The sequence below is a fragment of the Trichomonas vaginalis genome (assembly GCF_026262505.1).
Source record: "Trichomonas vaginalis G3 chromosome Unknown ctg_120, whole genome shotgun sequence".
NCBI lineage: Eukaryota > Parabasalia > Trichomonadida > Trichomonadidae > Trichomonas > Trichomonas vaginalis.
The window spans coordinates 1-16,764 of record NW_026529207.1 but is presented as its reverse complement, the minus strand read 5'-3'; the positions used below and the strand labels follow the sequence as shown (position 1 = coordinate 16,764).

Genomic DNA, 16,764 nt, shown 5'->3' with positions numbered 1-16,764 from the left:
AACTGTTTATAGGTCTGTATATGAAGCGTTAGAATATATGTTGAATTATAATCCCGAAAGATTTGACCCAAGCACTACGTCATGTACAATGCCTTTTATTAAGGATGGTGAAATCGTAAGAGTTCCGAATTCAACGGTTTACACAGCTGTTCAAAACAGTTTACAAAACATTTTAGCGAATATCTTTAATTCAGAAACTACAGAAATAAAATTACCATATATAACAGATGCTAAAGAAATTAAATCAAAAACGACAACATTATTTACGTCACTTAATGATTTAATGACTTATATCATTAATATTCCTGCACCAACTACAGCATTTGATCCAAACTCGACGGTTTGCAGTGTACCTTTCATAAAGTCGCAAACGGACTCTTTGAGTCCTGAAGGTCTTTCAGACCGAAGCGACCAGGGCGAAGCCCATGACAGTTCATTAATTGTTTTAAGGGATTCAACAGTTAATGAATCATTAAAGGCGTCATTAATGAAAATCATTGATTTTAATTCATTCACGAATACATATAATTCATTCATTAATGTTTCATATGCTTCTAAAGAAGGTGAGCCAAAAACTATCGATAAAGCGGTGTATGAAATAAAAGCATCAACGACGAAATTGAATTCGTTAACTTTTGACGGTGATAGTTTCGTTAATGACATAACATCGGGGAAAACAATTTTAACGAAAGAATATTTAAAATCTCATGTTAGTGAGTTCGTTGAAATTGAAAAAGAAGGTGGAATTAAGTTCGATCCACTGAATTTCATTTTCAGCTTAGCGAATGCGGGTGTTAGTTTCGCTGAATGGACAACTATACAGAGTGAAATAAATGCAATATGGACGTTTTTGGGGTCAAAAGCGGGAATGGGTGAGCTTGTAAATGCTGCAAGAACATTAGGTGAAACAGGAAATTTTGTAGATGGTTTTAAAAGACTTGTTTCAAATGTTTTAACAAACACAAAGAAATTATTTAGATATACCATACATAACGGACGGATTTTCGAACAGGTAGCAACAAACCCTCCGGTTATGGCTGCGTTGATGATGGTTAGAGATATAAAACCACGTAACGACGGGAACGAAGAACATGAACAACAGAGCCCAACGGGCTCAGAGCCACATAGTGGCGAGGATACTGGTCGGGTTATTCAAGACATTAAAAACGTGTATCCTGAAGTTATTGATTTATTTAGAGGAGTTAATGATTCAATTTCAAAACATTCTATAACCCTCGATGAAGAGAATAAATTAACAGATTATATATTCGTCATTATTGCAGAATTAATGAAGAGAATAAATGAAAAAGGAATTGGTGATATCATTAATGTCAGCGATGTAATGATGAAAAGAAATTTTGACTCATTATTTACAAAACCGAAAACAGAATATAGTCTTTATGACGTAATTACCGAATTAATGAAAAAGATTAATGATAATAAGAGTTCTGGCGGAAGAGTTGAATTAGAAGTGAATGATGTTAATGAGAAATTAGCCGAAAAAGCAGATAAAAACCACGTTCATTATATAACTTCAGACGAACAGATTATAACGGACTACCATGGATATTTAACACGAAGTGATGAAGCGAAGACAAAAAATGTTAATGAAAGAAGATATAAATACATTCGTGCTAAAGGTTATGACATAAGCTGTACTGTACAGTATGACACAGGTAAAGCACCAGAAGCATTTAGTTATAACGATGAAATTTATGCCTCTACTTTCTCTGTTAATGGTGTATTAGTTGAACCAAGATTTATGTTAAGAGTTAAGGCAAAAATAACGTTTGAAGATGCTATTAAAAGTAAAGCTGACAAAGTTGAACTTGACGCAACGAACAAAGTTTTGAAATCTCATAAACACAACATCTCCGATATAAATGAACTTCAAACTTCTTTAGACAGTAAAGCTGACAAGAACCATACACATAAATCCTTCACTACTGTTAGAGCAGACGACATAATATTGAACTTTGACCTTGGTTCAAGTGCACCATTAGAAAATCCAAGTACAAGCGTAAAAGATACTCTTAACAGTTTAGATAACAGTTGCAGGAACATTGAAAGTCATGCCAGAAACTTTGAAGCACATGAACTACCAGCAATGTTAGATAAGAAAGCAGACAAGAACCATACACATAAATCCTTCACAACTGTTGCTATAGAAAGTATTGAAGGAACGGTTGAAGAAACTGGTGGGGATGCATTATATTGTAAACCTCCTAACTTTCCACAAGGTTTAACATCGGATGACGACATAACGACGATGAGAAACATTAGATGTAAAGATGTTTATGTCATGAAGGATGAACATAATATTAAATTCACTGCTCAAGATTTATATGACAAGAAAGCAGACAAGAACCATACACATAAATCCTTCACTACTGTTAGAGCAGACGACATAATATTGAACTTTGACCTTGGTTCAAGTGCACCTTTAGAGAATCCGAGTACAAGCGTAAAAGATACTCTTAACAATTTAGATAAGAGTTGCAGGAATACCGAAGATCATGCCAGAAACTTTGAAGCATATGAACTACCAGCAATGTTAGACAAGAAAGCAGATAAAACTTATGTGGATGCAGAACTAACAAAGAAATTTTCGAAACCAGATACAATGACATTTACAACAGAAATTATAAATGGTGAACCAGCAACTCCATTTGAATTTGTTAGAGGTCTTCAACCAGATACTTTTGAATTTTTCTTGGATAATTCTATTGAACTAACATTACATTATAAAAGTGGAACAAATGCAACATTTCATCCGGGAGATACATTCCAAATGGTATTTAATGACATAAGTTCTTTAGAATATGTTTATAGAGTTATGAGCATATATGATTTAATATATCCTATAGGAGCTGTTTATACGTCTATGAATCCAATAAATCCAAACACTTTATTTGGTGGTAGATGGTATGAAATAGTTGACAGTTTTCCATTCTACACTAATACGCAGTCAATGAAGATGGGAGGTTCAAAGAAAATAGGTATTGAAAACCTTCCTTCACATATGCATAGGTTCAGTGGAAGAACATCTGTGGAAGGAAACCATTCACATTCAATAACAAAAAGAGGTTATACAAATCTTGCAGCGGGTTCGGATAGACAGGGAATGCATAGATATGATATCACAACTGACCCCAAAGATGTTAGCACAGGTATTTTCTGTGGAACTGCAGGAAATCATACACATGTTGTAGCTGGTATTACAGACCCAGCAGGTAATGGAAAAGATTATATGCCTCCTTATATAACAATGCACGCTTGGATACGAGTTGGTTAAAATCTTTAACTTTACATAAATGAGCTTGAAAGAAGTATTCGAACAACATCCATGGAGGTCATTTAAGAAGTTCAATGAAGCTGCAAAGAGTTCGGGATTTACTAACAGAGCTGAAGTGAAAAGGTTCTTTGACAAAAATGTTGTACATCAAACAAAAATAAATCCTTACGACTACTTTTTACCAATTTACTCCAACACTCCTGACGCATACCAATTTGACACTCTCATTCAAAGCAGAAAAGGAGGACATAAACCATTCCTCATCTTCATAAATGTTAACACTCGTAAAGCATATGCGTATATAATGAGAAATAAAGGAACTCATGAAGTGTTAAGAGTTTTACAAAAGTTTGTAGCAGAACATAGCCCAAGTATTTTAACATCAGACCAAGACGGTGCATACCTCAGCAACGAAATCACAGAATTTCTCATTAAGCATAACATAACTCACTACACTACTGAAGACCATAACCATAACATACTCGGTATCATTAACCGCTTCATAAGGACTCTCAGAGATTTAAATCAAGAGCGAGACTTTACCGAAGAAACAATGAAACATTTTCTCGAAGTATATAATTCCTCAACACATTCTACAACAGGACATACACCAAATTCAATGACACAACAACAAGAAGAAAAGTATATACAAAAGAAACGAAGCCAAACACAAAATATCAGAAATTCAACACAATTTACTCTCATTCCTGGTACAAAAGTTCGTGTAGTTCTTGACGACAAACCATTGACAAAGAAACGTTTAAGGTTAAGTCGAAATTATTATATCGTAGACTCTACGCAAGGTAATGGATATCTTATAAAAGCTGCTGACGACTCCATAGCATTTTACCCTCGACATAAATTAGTCGAAAGTAGTAATGGCAAACTTGCTGAAACCATTGACGAAGCAAAGCGAGGAGTGGTTATTGAAATACTTGACTATAACACAAACGATGACACTTATAAAGTAAGATATGAAGGAGGCGTTGAAGATGTTATACCATCTAAGAACTTGAGAGAATCTAAACCAACTCATCTGGGACCATTAGAGCGGGAGTACTGGAAAGATAAAAACATGCCAGAAAGAATAAGAAAATTCTTCTAAACTTTTTCGTTGGATGTAAATCAGACAAAAATATAATTTAGGTGAAGAGGTGAGATTTCACCTGTTTTCTCACCTCTTTTTTCACCTCTTGAACTTTTTATAACATTCGGTCATAACTTCATCAATTTCATTTAAATCACGATTTAAAAACTCATTGACTTCATCTTCAACCGTGTCATCTTGTAATAAGAATATTTTCTTTAGTTTCATGTCAACATCCCGAACAGCACAAAGGATAAAATCATATTCATTTCTTCCGTTAAACATACTTTTTCTTTCTCGTTCATCGTTAAATAAATTATTGAAAATATAAACAGCGGTGTAAAAGTTATGTACTGTGTTAAATGTTGAAGCTTCACCTATTTTAGATTTTAGGATTCTTTTAGTAAGTAAATTGTTATCGTTCTTTCTCTTTTCCTTATCGTTCATGTCGAATCTGTCGAACCACATATCCTGTATTTCATCGAATTTACGAACTATAGAATCCGTCATTTCCCTGGTTAATGAGGGGTAATCATTATTAATTTTTTCATATAATTTGTCCATATGATTTTCATCGACGTTTCCGGAAAGCATTTAATTAAAGCAAAAATATATTATAGGTGAAGAGGTGAGATGTCACCCGTTTTCTCACCTGTTTTCTCACCCCAGTTTTTCACAAGCGTTTTACATGAATTGTACGATGTATATTTGAAATCCTAAACAATTTCGTAGCTTCTATTTCTTCTGTCAGTATGTCAAAAGTTTTAACAATGCCGAAAGTTTCTTTATATTTCTTCTTGACGTCAGATAGAAGGAAATCGTCAGCAGTTGGATAGTTTTTGTTCAGAAATGCTAACATGTCCATTTTATTTTCTGCTGGCTTTTCTGCTTCTTTCTTTAAGTCTGCATAGTCGTTTCGCATTCTTTCTATCTCTTTGACGGAGTAGTTATATTTCCTAATTGCTGCTTTACATTTAGAACATTGCGGATTCATTTTTGCGTTATATTCTGAAACCTTACCTGCTAAAACAACTAAGGCGTCAATGGTTTTCTTTAACTCAAAAGCAGTTGGTCTTATCTGTTCGTTCCATATTTTACCTCTTCTATCTTTATCTCTTATCTGCCATACACATTCAGCAACTAACGAAACAAAGTTATCGTAGGTCTTAAACTCCCCGGATTTATATATGTCAGAAACATTCTTATATACCATGTCGCAATCTTTGTCCATAACCTTATGGTTGCAATGAAATCCTAGAAACTCATAGTTTACCTTTCGAATGAACTTCTTTATTTCTACTGAGTCAGTTGGTTTCACTTCTATTTCATCGAATTCAGGAATAGTTAGTTTTTGATGCTGAATTTCAGGTAGTTTAGGTAAATGGTCAATAATGTCCTGCATTTCATAAAGATACTGTTCATTTGTTTCATCTTTCGCACTACAGTCTAAATTACTTGTTAAAAGTTCTTGCTTTATCTTCTGGATTTTTGTTTCGAAAGTATATGAAGAAGGAATGAAGCTTTTCATCTCTACTAACATAGATGTTGGATTCATGACTAACGAGTTTGGTGAAGTTGTTGTGGACAGAGTCCCGCCGTTCGCGGCTTGAATTGTTGTTGTGCCGATTGTTGAAATCATATCTTTACATACAAAATAAAAAAATAAATAAAAATAAAACTAACGTTATTTTTCTATCTTAAGGAAATTCATGAAAATTCATGAGGGTGAGAAATTAGGTGAAAAAAGAGGTGACATCTCACCTCTTCACCTATAATATATTTTTGGTCATTTACACTCATTTACGAAGAAGTTATGACAAAGCATTTACGAAGAAGTTATGACAAAGTCACGAGGGTGAAAAAAGAGGTGAGAAAACAGGTGACATCTCACCTCTTCACCTAAATTATATTTTAGGTCAAAGCTTCCACGAGAGAAAAGATTCCTCATTCGCTAAGGATTCCAAAAATGAAAAAATCATTGATTTCGGCTGAGAAAAAACAGCAAAACCCTTCTTCCACGGGAACAAAGAAATAAAGAAGAAATAAAGTAAATTTTTTATTTATTCCCGTGGAAGATAGAGCACTTTTATGACACTTTTTATTCACGACAAACAAGACAAATAAAGAAAATAAGAAAATACGGCGCTGTCGCGGTTCGAACCACAGACCTTGACCCCTCCATAACACCACCTTAGACCACTGTGCTACGTAGCCTGTCGACATAAGATTTTATAAATTGCATATTTGACGTAAATTTATTTCCATCTGGCTTCCCACTGCATAAGATATTCATACGTGTTTGTAAGACATTCATTAAACTTCTTTTCTATTGCATCTAATCTTGCGTTATTTTTTTCAATAACTTGTCTGTATTCTTCATCATCTCCAGCAGTGTTTGGGTCTTCACGTTTAAAATATTCATTGTTAACCAATTTTTTATCTACAAATTTTATTAGTGTTTGATTCACTTCGTTATGATAACGGTCATATTCTTTCAATACGTAAGTGAAGACAAAATGCGTCGTACCTTCAATCTTAAAGCTTAAAGAACTTTCAACACAGTTTTGAGGGTCTGTCAGTGCGTCAATGAGATAGTATTCGAAGTCAGTCAATAATCTTTTTAAAGTCATTTCATACAGGATAAAATTTAATGTTGTGAAGAAATAGTGTTTATCTCAGAAAAAATAAAGTTAGTTTTTATTTTATTTATTTTTTTATCCTGTATGTAAGAACAGTAATGTCAACATTAGAGAACACAACAACTGCTATCGTTCATGAAGCCATAAAATGAAGAATACGAATACATACATATAACAAACAATTGAGACTCATTCGTTCAGTCAAAGATGATATGTATCAAATGCAAAGTATAATGAACGCTCTTCGTTCTACAAAGCAAGCATATCATTGGTTTGAAAACCAACAGGCAAAAGAACTTTTAGAAGAATTTCCTCATATGATTGCTTCCCTCGGAAAACCGAGGAAGAGATTCCGTACGAAAATCGCAAGAATTTGCACCTGGTTTGAAAGGTTATTATGTTCATAGACTTTTAGTAAATGCTGTAGCAATGTGGGCTTCACCTGTTATGCTTGTTATATTTTCATGATGTTAGATGAACTATATAAAGCAGAACGTGGAGAGATGGAAAAGAAACTTCAAGCAAAAGATGAAGTCATTGAATCCAAAGACAAAAGCATACAGAAAAGAATACCACGTTCAGTACCAAAAGGAAAGGAAAAGAGTTATAAGTATATGATTTACTGAAGAGTTGGAGAAAGAAGAAGATAGAGATATGGTTATGTTGCATTTAGTCAGAAGAAACAACAAAAGCTTTTACGACCTTGCTAAAATATATAATCTGACAGAAACTGGTTCTATCGTGAAAACTTACCGATTTCAATGACACCGCGAATGAGCAAATAAAAGAAATTGTCAAAAATACTCTTCCTCAAACACACTAATGACATCAAAGGTTGGCCACAATACTTACCTTCAAAGAAACTTAACATTACTGAAGAAAAAAATAACAGAATATTTCGATAACTTCAAAGAGGAAGAATGAAGTCACGACAACATTAACGAAGAAGTCACGACAACATTAACGAAGAGAGAATGAGGTGAAAAAACAGGTGATATCTCACCTCTTCACCAAAAATATATTTTTGGTTAAATAGCTTCAGGGTCAATTTCTTCAACCATTTCACTTCCTTCGTCAATGTCAATTGAAGCTTCTTCAACCTTTGGTAAGAACTTTTGTATAACATCTTTGTTCGTTATTGTCTTCAGAGATGAAGAATAATATTTCACAGATGTTTTCACCCTTCTTATATTCTTTCTGTTCGGAAAGATTCATAGCAATACTGAAGAAGTCAATGTTGGAGTTCTTTATGACAGTATAGTGGTATCTTTGACATTCACGAAGAAACCCTTTTGTTTCAAAACTACTGCTAACTCTTGTGAAGTATAACGTTTGCGGTCAATGACGAATAGCTAATGGTCTGACATACTGACCAAACTTAGATTCTTTCACAAACTTCTTGTTAAAGATAACATTAACGTTTGAAGCATTATTGAACTCATTCTTGATGGCAGTAGCGAGAGCATTGTATGAAAAGAACTTGCAATCTTGCATGTGTTTCATTAAAATAAAAATATTAAATTATTTGAAAAATAACTTAAAAAAAATCTAATCTAATTTTTTCAAAAAATATTTTTTATTTCCTACTAAAGATGTATCGGAAGTTGTCTAAGTTAGAACACTCGGAAATAAAACAACTTCTTACAGAAGCTAATATAGATGTTGCAAAGCATTACGCAACAAACAAAAAAGCACTCGCTGACTTCATTAAAGACTATAATGGTGCAATAAGTTATGATAGAATTCATGAGTTCATAAAGCCGCAACGCGGCGAGGACGAAGTCCATGCAAGAGCATTTCCTTTAAATGACGTTGCTATTGACTTATATCATAGACGTTCAGTACCTCATGAAGTAAGAAGAGAGATGTTTGACATAACAAATGCAAACGTTGGTGAAACACGAAAGAGAGATGACACACTGAAACAACAGAGAAGAGAGATGTTTAAAAGTGCTATAGAACAAGTTCGCAAAGCTAACGATGTCATTCGTTCCATTGACGACAAACCAAAAGAAGGTGAGAGATGGTTAAAGAAAGATGAAGAGAATAGGAAGAGAAATGTGAAGTCAGGCAATAGACTCATTGACTTTAACATCGAAGCTTTAGATGAACCAAACAGAGACTACTTACACAAACATTTCGGTAAGGTTTTCATGAGACTCTTAGAGAAAATTAAAATAAACTCGCAACAGAGATGGATGGTATGTTATAAACTTGGTGGAAAGTATGAATGTTCTACGTTAAACCTCAATAATATTGGAACATTACTACATCAGCTCTTGAAGGAGAACTTTATATCAGAGATAGAAGCAAATGCTGCAGGTATTGTTGAAATGCACTATGACTTCTTCTTGACAAACATAAAGAATCTTACCGAAATAAAGATGTATGATTTAACAGAATATGAAGGCTTAACGATGTCAGATGTAAAGAAAGGCAAACCAAAAAAGAGACCATATAGAGATGAAAGCACACTGACAAATGACCAGAAAGCCATTTTGGAAGCTCTTAAGCAAACAGGAAACCCAGCACTTATAGAAAGCTTTTGGAAAGATAATGGTGAAAAGAAGTTTTATAAGAAGAGAAGCGGTCAGTTCTGGAAGTATCTTTGCACATTACCTATAAATCTTGAACGCTACCAAATCTTCAATGAACTGAACAAAAGAACTGCAACACTTATGACAGAGGACAATTGTTTCGTTTATGCTTGCATTCAGGCTGGAGTAAATGAAGAAACTATTGACCACATGAGAGAAGTCATTCGTGTTAGAGACTTTCCTCAAAGTAAAGTACAAGAAATTTCTGACGCAACAGGTATAGCATTTAATGTTACCATTGGTTATTTCAATGACTCAAGACATAATGAAATAAAGAGATATATACCAAAAGAATGCGAAACTGTTAGAACTATTGACTTACTTCTTGTTGAAGACCACTACATGCTAAATGAAAGATTACCAATGACAACATACTTCATTCGAAACTATATAGAAATTCTTGAAGCTGTGGTGGAATGAACATTGAGAAACAGATGAAGATTTATACAAAGAGAGAAGATAAATATGTAGTTCGTTATGATAGAACAACACCGTTGGGATGTTATGAAAACATTGTGGGAGTGCAAATATTTCGAACCTATTTCTTATGGAGAACTTTTCACATATACTACTGACTTATATAAACAGAACCTTGCACCATTTAAAGATTTGACATATGCTCCAAAGTATTGTGTACAACTGAAGAAGAAAGCAGAGTCAAAAGAAGTAAATAAAGCTAAATGTAAATTCATTCCTGAGCACGTTTTCTTTGCTGACTTTGAGTGTAGCACAGACGCTTTCATAAAGCTTTTACATCTGTTATGACAGTGAAGATGGTTCAGTGAGTGAAAGCATTTGGGGTCAAAACTGTGCAACAGAATTTTTTGGAAAGACTTCCTGACAAGAGTTTAATATATTTCCACATCAGTTATGACATAAACTTCATCTTAAGACACATGACAGAAGTGAAAGGAACTCCCATCATTAAAGTTCACGAACAATGCAAATAACTGGTTTATATAAAGGACGGGCAATTATTATAAAAGACTCTTACAGTGTTATAAATAAGAAGCTTAAACTATTTCCTGCTATGTTTAACTTACAAACAGGACGAAAGAAGTATTTCCATATAACTACTACAGCAGTGTTTTGTTAGCAATGACAACAGAACTGGTGTCATTTCTGAAGCATGTAAGTTTATCCGGGATGCAGATACATTTATGAAGAACATAGATTCCATCAAAGGTTGCAGAATAGATGAAAACCACTTCGACTTAGAAAAATATAGCACGTTTTACTGCAAACAAGATGTAAGAATTTTAAGAGAAGGTTTTGTAAAGTTCCGCAATGACTTATTGAAAGAGTTTGATTTAAACGTTTATGACTACGTTAGTATTTGTTCTATTGCTAACAAATTGTTTGAGAACAGAGTATACTTCCCGAATGGAAATCTTTATGACCTCTCAAATAAACCAAGAGAATTTATTTCGAGATGCATTCAAGGTGGAAGATGTATGTTGTCAGATAACATGAAACAAAAGACCAAAAAAAACTCATTGCTGACTTCGACACTGTTTCATTATATCCTTCAGCTATAGCAAGACTTTATACTTTAGAAGGTATTCCAAAAGTATTGAAGGAAGAAATGTTAAACACAGAGTATCTCATGAGACATTTATTCGATGATGACCAAAAGGAACCCATTGGTGAAAAGTTTATGTCTGGCTTCTTTGTTCCATTAAGATAACAGAGATTGGTATACCCAGACACTTTCATTTAATAGTTTGCGACCCTGAACTAAATCCAGAACTTAACGTTCCAAGAAGTTCAAACACTTGCTGTCTCATGTATGTTGACCATATAACATTACAAGACCTCATAAAATATCAATGTGTCAAATGTGAAGTGTTGCAAGGATACTATTACGATGGAAACAGAGATATGAGAATAAGAGATGAAGTAAAGAAGTTGTTTGAGTTAAGGTTAAAGTATAAGAAAGAAGGAAACCCTTACAAGAAATTATAAAACTCATTCTGAACAGCATTTATGGCAAAACTATTCTATCTCCTATTGAGTCAAAAATAACCATAGTAGATGACAAAGATGCTATAAGATATGCTATAAGAAATTACAACCATATAGTGAAGTTCGAAGGTTTGGATGGTTCAGATAAAACTATTTTCAAGCTAACGAAAAGCATTTGCAGACACTTTAACTTCTGTCCACTTGGTGTTAATATTCTGTCTATGTCAAAACGTATTATGAATGAAGTATTCTGTACTGCTGAAGATATGGGTCTTCAAATCTTTTACCAGGATACCGACAGTATGCACTTATATAATGAAGACATACCAAAGCTTGCAGCAGAGTTTAAGAAGAGATATGGTCGCGAACTTATAGGAAAGAACCTTGGTCAATTTCATAGCGACTTTGCAGAAATAACACCTGGAAAACAAAGTTTAGCTTATAAAAGTATTTTCTGTGGAAAGAAGACCTACATAGACTTACTCACTAACGATTTAAATGAAGTTGCATTTCACTGCAGAATGAAAGGCGTGAAGCAAGATGTTATTGCTTTAACCGCTAATGAAATGTTTCCTGAAGCTATACAATGCTATTACAATGAAGATAAGAACATTCACATACCTGTTGGAACATATGACAAAGACTCTGAGTTCAGTTTAATGAAACTTTACAAAGCACTTTATGATGGTCAAGAGATTGCATTCGACTTATGTAAGTCATGTCAACCTTGCTTTGCTGAAAAGTTCAACTTTTCAATAACGACTAAAACAAGCTTTATTCGTAAGTTGAAGTTCTGAGGTCATGGGCTTCGCCCTTGCCGCTAGCGGCTTATTTTTGTCAGCAATGAGGTCATGAATGAGGTCATGGGCTTCGCCCTTGCCGCTAGCGGCTTATTTTTGTCAGCAATGAGGTCATTCGTGATAAAAATAAAGCTAGCGTAGATTTTACAATACTGCGATGGTAGAGTTTAAGAGTTGTGCTTCAATGTAGAGACAGTCCTTCCCATCTGGAGGTAAGAACACTGGGCACTTATGGTCATGAGTGGAGAACATGTCTATCCAAAACTCACGATTGAAGCCAGTTAATTTATAGTATTTAGGGTTAGGAAGTGGTGAAGTTCTTGTATGACCAATGAACTCATTTTCAACGCCTTTGGCTATATTAGAGTAAAGTATTGCTTGCTTTCTATCCCAAATGCCAGGTGTTACAATCTTTGAAAATTCATTTTTCCTCGGAAGCATTGCATCATAATTGAAAACATTCTTGAAGTCTTCATTGGGTTCAGAGATTTGAAACCTTATACGTAATGGATTTTCTTTCTTTTTAGCGACTTCATTGAATGGTGAATATATAACAAACTGACAGTCATGAGTTCCATCTTCATTTTCATTAAATTCATAATGAAAGTCTATAAGTTGTGGCTGACTACCTTCTTCTTTCAGTTGTGCAAGAAACTCACGTAAAGGCTGTAAAGTTTGTACTTCAATATTGAACTTTTTCTCGAACATCTCATTAAATGAAATCATACATTGCAACAATGTTGTATCGTCTTTAAAGTATTTGTATATGTGAATGTTTTGGGCGCTTAAAGACTGTTCGTCATTTTCTATCTCGACTTGAAGTATAAAGTCAACCTTTCTGAAAGCACGTGTTATATACATAGATGTTATGCCAATGTACTTCTCTTCATTTATGTTCACAATCCAGTCTGTTGGAAACTTAAACGTTACTCTGTTCCCCTTTATTTTGACGTCAGGGTTTTCACTACTGAACGCAACAGATAAAGGTATTTGTCTATACATTTAGTTTGGATAAAAATAAACCATTTACTCTTTCTTTGCTTCAGCTTCCTTTGCTTTTTGTTCTTCTTTTGCTTTTGCTTCTTCTCTAGCTTTTTTCGCCAGCAAACGTGGGTTCTTCTGTCTTCCAGCAGCTAATGCAGCTAGTTGTTTTTCACTAAGTTTTCTCTTTGGTCTCTCTGGCTTTTGTTCTTGTTTTTGTTCCTTCAGTTCGGATAAAATTTGCTCGCGAATTTCTTTCTTCAATGCTTCAACATCTATGACCCCTTGGGTCTTGTCCATATGACTTGTCTGAGTCATTTGACTGTAGATAAAAAACTAACTTAAAACTTTAACCGATGTAAAATGAGCTTGTCAAAATCAGAACGAGAGTCTATTATATTAAATGACGCCAGAGGAATACAACATCCTTTCTATTATGTAAGTCAGAGTAAAGATGGTAAAATATATGTAAGAAAAAGAAAGGTTCCATTAGCGAATACAGAGAGCGACAACATTAAGGTGCATGGCAAGGATGAAGTCCACGAAGCCCATATAAAACCTTCTGTTCAAACTGAGCCACCAAAAGAACAAGAAGAAAAGAAGCCAGATGTACTTTCAATAACGAACCAAGAGCTTATTGCAAAGTTCGTGAATTTCATTGAAAAACAAACCGAGTCAAAGAACCTGACCCTGACCGCCAGTGAAAGAAGTTGAGACAAAAGAGAATGTACAGTTCATTGAAAATGTCAAGAAACAACTTCCACCACGAATACCAAGAAGAAGAGTGAGAATAATGAAGTAAATAGATATTTTTATCTGAAGTAAATACATGCAGAACGAACAGTTAAACGAATTTACTCCAGCAGAGCATATTCATCAGATTCGCTCATATTTCGATATCATAGACAATGCAGTTCAAATTGGTGACACTAATAGAAAATATTCTGACGCAAAGATTCCATCACAACCTGGAACTGCTAAAGATAACACATGGGTAACATTCAATCTCTCACCTCCTGGTGAAAATATGTTGGACCTTTACAATACATTCATTACGTATAAAATGGAAGGTCAATTTATTGTAGATAAAGAAATTGGTTCAGGTTCCAATAAAACAAACCCACCAGGATTTTGGATTGGTTTCGATGACGCTTTCTATGCAGTTGCTGGATATCAAATCCTTGCAAATGGTCGTATCGTATATTCTCAAGACAACGCAAGAGAAGAAGCATATATAACTTCAAACTCACAAACTACCGAACAAATAAAGAAAGTAGATGTTTTTTCAAAGACTCGACATGAAGATGTATGGAGTCATTCGGGAACATGCAGAACAGGACAAATTGTTAGTGGTCCAATTACAGCAGGAAAATCATTTGATTTTAAGCTTCGTTTAAGAATTCCTGTTAGAAGATTCCTTCCATTAGAAGCTATTCGATTTATTCCAGCTTTTGCAGGAAACATTCAGCTTAAAGTAAAGTTCAGTAGCGACGCCTTACAATGCACATCTATATCTGTAAATGATATCATTGCTTTCAATCCAACTCTTAAAGTTGCATTTGCTTCAGATTCAAATCCACCGACAAATAAATTTGTTCCATGGAATGAACCATTCACTATGATAACGAAGGCAGTAGAAGCTAGTGGAACAGTTACTATTACAACTGTAAACCAGCAACTATTTCGAACAAAGATGGATTTTAATGAATGTTTCATTCATCCAAAGTCATTCTCTTTAGACCCTAACATTTATACAGAACTTGTAGAACATTATACAAACGAGGCTTTATGTTTTCCTGTTAAAGTTATGGATTGGATTCCTATGGACGGTTCATTCTCAAAGAATACAGATAGTTCAAGTGCAACATTTACAGCAGCTTATACGCCTATTAATGTTAAAAGTATTTGGGCACTATTTAGAAAGAAAGACAACTATTATGTTAATTTTGAGAACCCTAAGTTTAAATATCTTCAGCTTTCCATGGGAGCTTATGGAAATATGCCTGCAGAACCTGAAAAATCATATGGACCTGTATTTTATGAAATGGTTGCGAACGCTTGCAATACAAACAATGATATGATTGGATTTAATGAAGATGTTATGAGGTCATTGGTGGATGATGGTAGTGTGGAACATAAATGGGATAGCTATGACAACACACATTTCTTATGTGGTTTTCCAACAGAAGTGGACTTTTGCTTCCAGCAAGGTCAAACATCTACTGCTCCAATAACATACAAATTGTCTGTTAAAGGACCTATTGAACTAGCAACTGAAAACGTACCAAAGCCACTTATTGGATTTATGAGGGATTGTTGCTTTGCAATACAAGTAAGACAGTCAGGCATACCAATAATAAGACTTGACGACTATAACTTAGCCACGGACGACAGTGAGGAATAAAGGATGAACGTTTATTTTTAAAGCTTATAAATGAGTTCTTCATCAAGCTCTCGTGAACCTTCACCATCTATGAAACAAACTTTACCAAACGATTATGGAGCACCTATTGAATATTTCTTACGAGCTGCACAATGGCAAAGAGCAGTCTCACCAAGGTTAGGTGTTCCACCAGCTCCTGTCAAAAATAGCATTTGGTCAAGTCCTTATATAAAATATGGTCTCCCACTAGGTTTGCTAGCTACAGCAGGAGCAGTAATGATGTTGAAAAGAAATAAAGCAAATGTTATAAATAATACTGAAGTAGCTGAATTTGAACAAACTCCGACACCATCGCCAAAACCAACGTCAAAACCAACGCCTTCACAAACAACACCTTCAATGACTCCTGAACCTATGGAAGTACAAACTCCTGTTCAAAAGTCAACTCCAAAACCGACTCCAACATTTAAACCAGAACCTACTCCTCAAATAAATCGTAAAACTCCTGCGTTTCCTTACTGAAAAAATAATGTTAGTTTTATTTTATTTGAACATTTTATTTAGAGTAAAATGACGACTAAAGTCACTGAAGCAATGAAACAAAAATTTTTGGTAGAATACATTAAATCAGGAGCGGTTCCAGAAGGTTTTTACGTTCATACTATGAAGGATGGTAGAGTTCAGTTTAGAAAGATAAAGCAACCATTAGATAGAGAAGGTATATTAAGGAAGATTAAACTTCATGAGGACAACATTGCTGAACTTAGGAAGAAGTTAGAAGAGTTGGAGAAAGGAAGAGAGTTATAAAGCAATGAATTCATGAGGTGAAAAAAGAGGTGAAAAAAGAGGTGAGATTTCACCACTTCACCTAAATTTATTTTTGCGCTATGTTTTCATACGTGTGAGGGTGGTGATATCATTAATTTTTAAGTTTATTTTTAAGTTTACTGAAATTTTTTATTTGGATGTAAATGACGAAAACTATTGAGATAACAAACTACAACGGTCATGAGTTCA

At 34.3% G+C, this 16,764-nt stretch overlaps 8 protein-coding genes and 8 pseudogenes across 16 annotated transcripts, besides 1 other annotated feature; 11 read left to right on the top strand and 5 right to left on the bottom strand.

The window, feature by feature from the left end:
* Nucleotide 1: 1 nt before the first annotated feature.
* Nucleotides 2-16,764: a mobile genetic element.
* Nucleotides 89-1,270, top strand: TVAGG3_1076340 (annotated as a pseudogene). The gene has a single exon. A coding segment is annotated over exon 1 (1,182 nt).
* On the top strand, nt 1,421-2,256 carry TVAGG3_1076330 (annotated as a pseudogene). Its single transcript has one exon. A coding segment is annotated over exon 1 (836 nt).
* On the top strand, nt 2,972-3,295 carry TVAGG3_1076320 (ATP binding; the record flags this gene model as incomplete). Its single annotated transcript, XM_051256533.1, has 1 exon — nt 2,972-3,295. The coding sequence occupies one exon, from the start codon at nt 2,972-2,974 to the stop codon at nt 3,293-3,295; it is 324 nt and encodes a 107-aa protein (XP_051076255.1).
* TVAGG3_1076310 lies at nt 3,315-3,675 on the top strand (annotated as a pseudogene). The gene has a single exon. A coding segment is annotated over exon 1 (361 nt).
* TVAGG3_1076300 (integrase core domain containing protein family) lies at nt 3,849-4,400 on the top strand (the record flags this gene model as incomplete). Its single annotated transcript, XM_051256532.1, has 1 exon — nt 3,849-4,400. One exon carries the CDS (start codon nt 3,849-3,851, stop codon nt 4,398-4,400), a length of 552 nt encoding a protein of 183 aa, XP_051076254.1.
* On the bottom strand, nt 4,482-4,892 carry TVAGG3_1076290 (uncharacterized protein; the record flags this gene model as incomplete). The annotated part of the gene is made up of 1 exon (XM_001327462.1): nt 4,482-4,892. The coding sequence occupies one exon, from the start codon at nt 4,890-4,892 to the stop codon at nt 4,482-4,484; it is 411 nt and encodes a 136-aa protein (XP_001327497.1).
* Nucleotides 5,305-6,021, bottom strand: TVAGG3_1076280 (annotated as a pseudogene). Its single transcript has one exon. A coding segment is annotated over exon 1 (717 nt).
* On the bottom strand, nt 6,638-7,012 carry TVAGG3_1076270 (uncharacterized protein; the record flags this gene model as incomplete). The annotated part of the gene is made up of 1 exon (XM_051256531.1): nt 6,638-7,012. One exon carries the CDS (start codon nt 7,010-7,012, stop codon nt 6,638-6,640), a length of 375 nt encoding a protein of 124 aa, XP_051076253.1.
* TVAGG3_1076260 lies at nt 7,120-7,624 on the top strand (annotated as a pseudogene). Its single transcript has one exon. A coding segment is annotated over exon 1 (505 nt).
* Nucleotides 8,887-9,744, top strand: TVAGG3_1076250 (annotated as a pseudogene). The gene has a single exon. A coding segment is annotated over exon 1 (858 nt).
* On the top strand, nt 12,105-12,380 carry TVAGG3_1076240 (organellar and viral DNA polymerase type B; the record flags this gene model as incomplete). Its single annotated transcript, XM_051256530.1, has 1 exon — nt 12,105-12,380. The coding sequence occupies one exon, from the start codon at nt 12,105-12,107 to the stop codon at nt 12,378-12,380; it is 276 nt and encodes a 91-aa protein (XP_051076252.1).
* TVAGG3_1076230 lies at nt 12,578-13,385 on the bottom strand (annotated as a pseudogene). Its single transcript has one exon. A coding segment is annotated over exon 1 (808 nt).
* On the bottom strand, nt 13,410-13,682 carry TVAGG3_1076220 (uncharacterized protein; the record flags this gene model as incomplete). The annotated part of the gene is made up of 1 exon (XM_051256529.1): nt 13,410-13,682. One exon carries the CDS (start codon nt 13,680-13,682, stop codon nt 13,410-13,412), a length of 273 nt encoding a protein of 90 aa, XP_051076251.1.
* TVAGG3_1076210 (uncharacterized protein) lies at nt 14,194-15,768 on the top strand (the record flags this gene model as incomplete). The annotated part of the gene is made up of 1 exon (XM_051256528.1): nt 14,194-15,768. The coding sequence occupies one exon, from the start codon at nt 14,194-14,196 to the stop codon at nt 15,766-15,768; it is 1,575 nt and encodes a 524-aa protein (XP_051076250.1).
* On the top strand, nt 15,799-16,020 carry TVAGG3_1076200 (annotated as a pseudogene). Its single transcript has one exon. A coding segment is annotated over exon 1 (222 nt).
* On the top strand, nt 16,024-16,269 carry TVAGG3_1076190 (kinase C, putative-related family; the record flags this gene model as incomplete). Its single annotated transcript, XM_051256527.1, has 1 exon — nt 16,024-16,269. One exon carries the CDS (start codon nt 16,024-16,026, stop codon nt 16,267-16,269), a length of 246 nt encoding a protein of 81 aa, XP_051076249.1.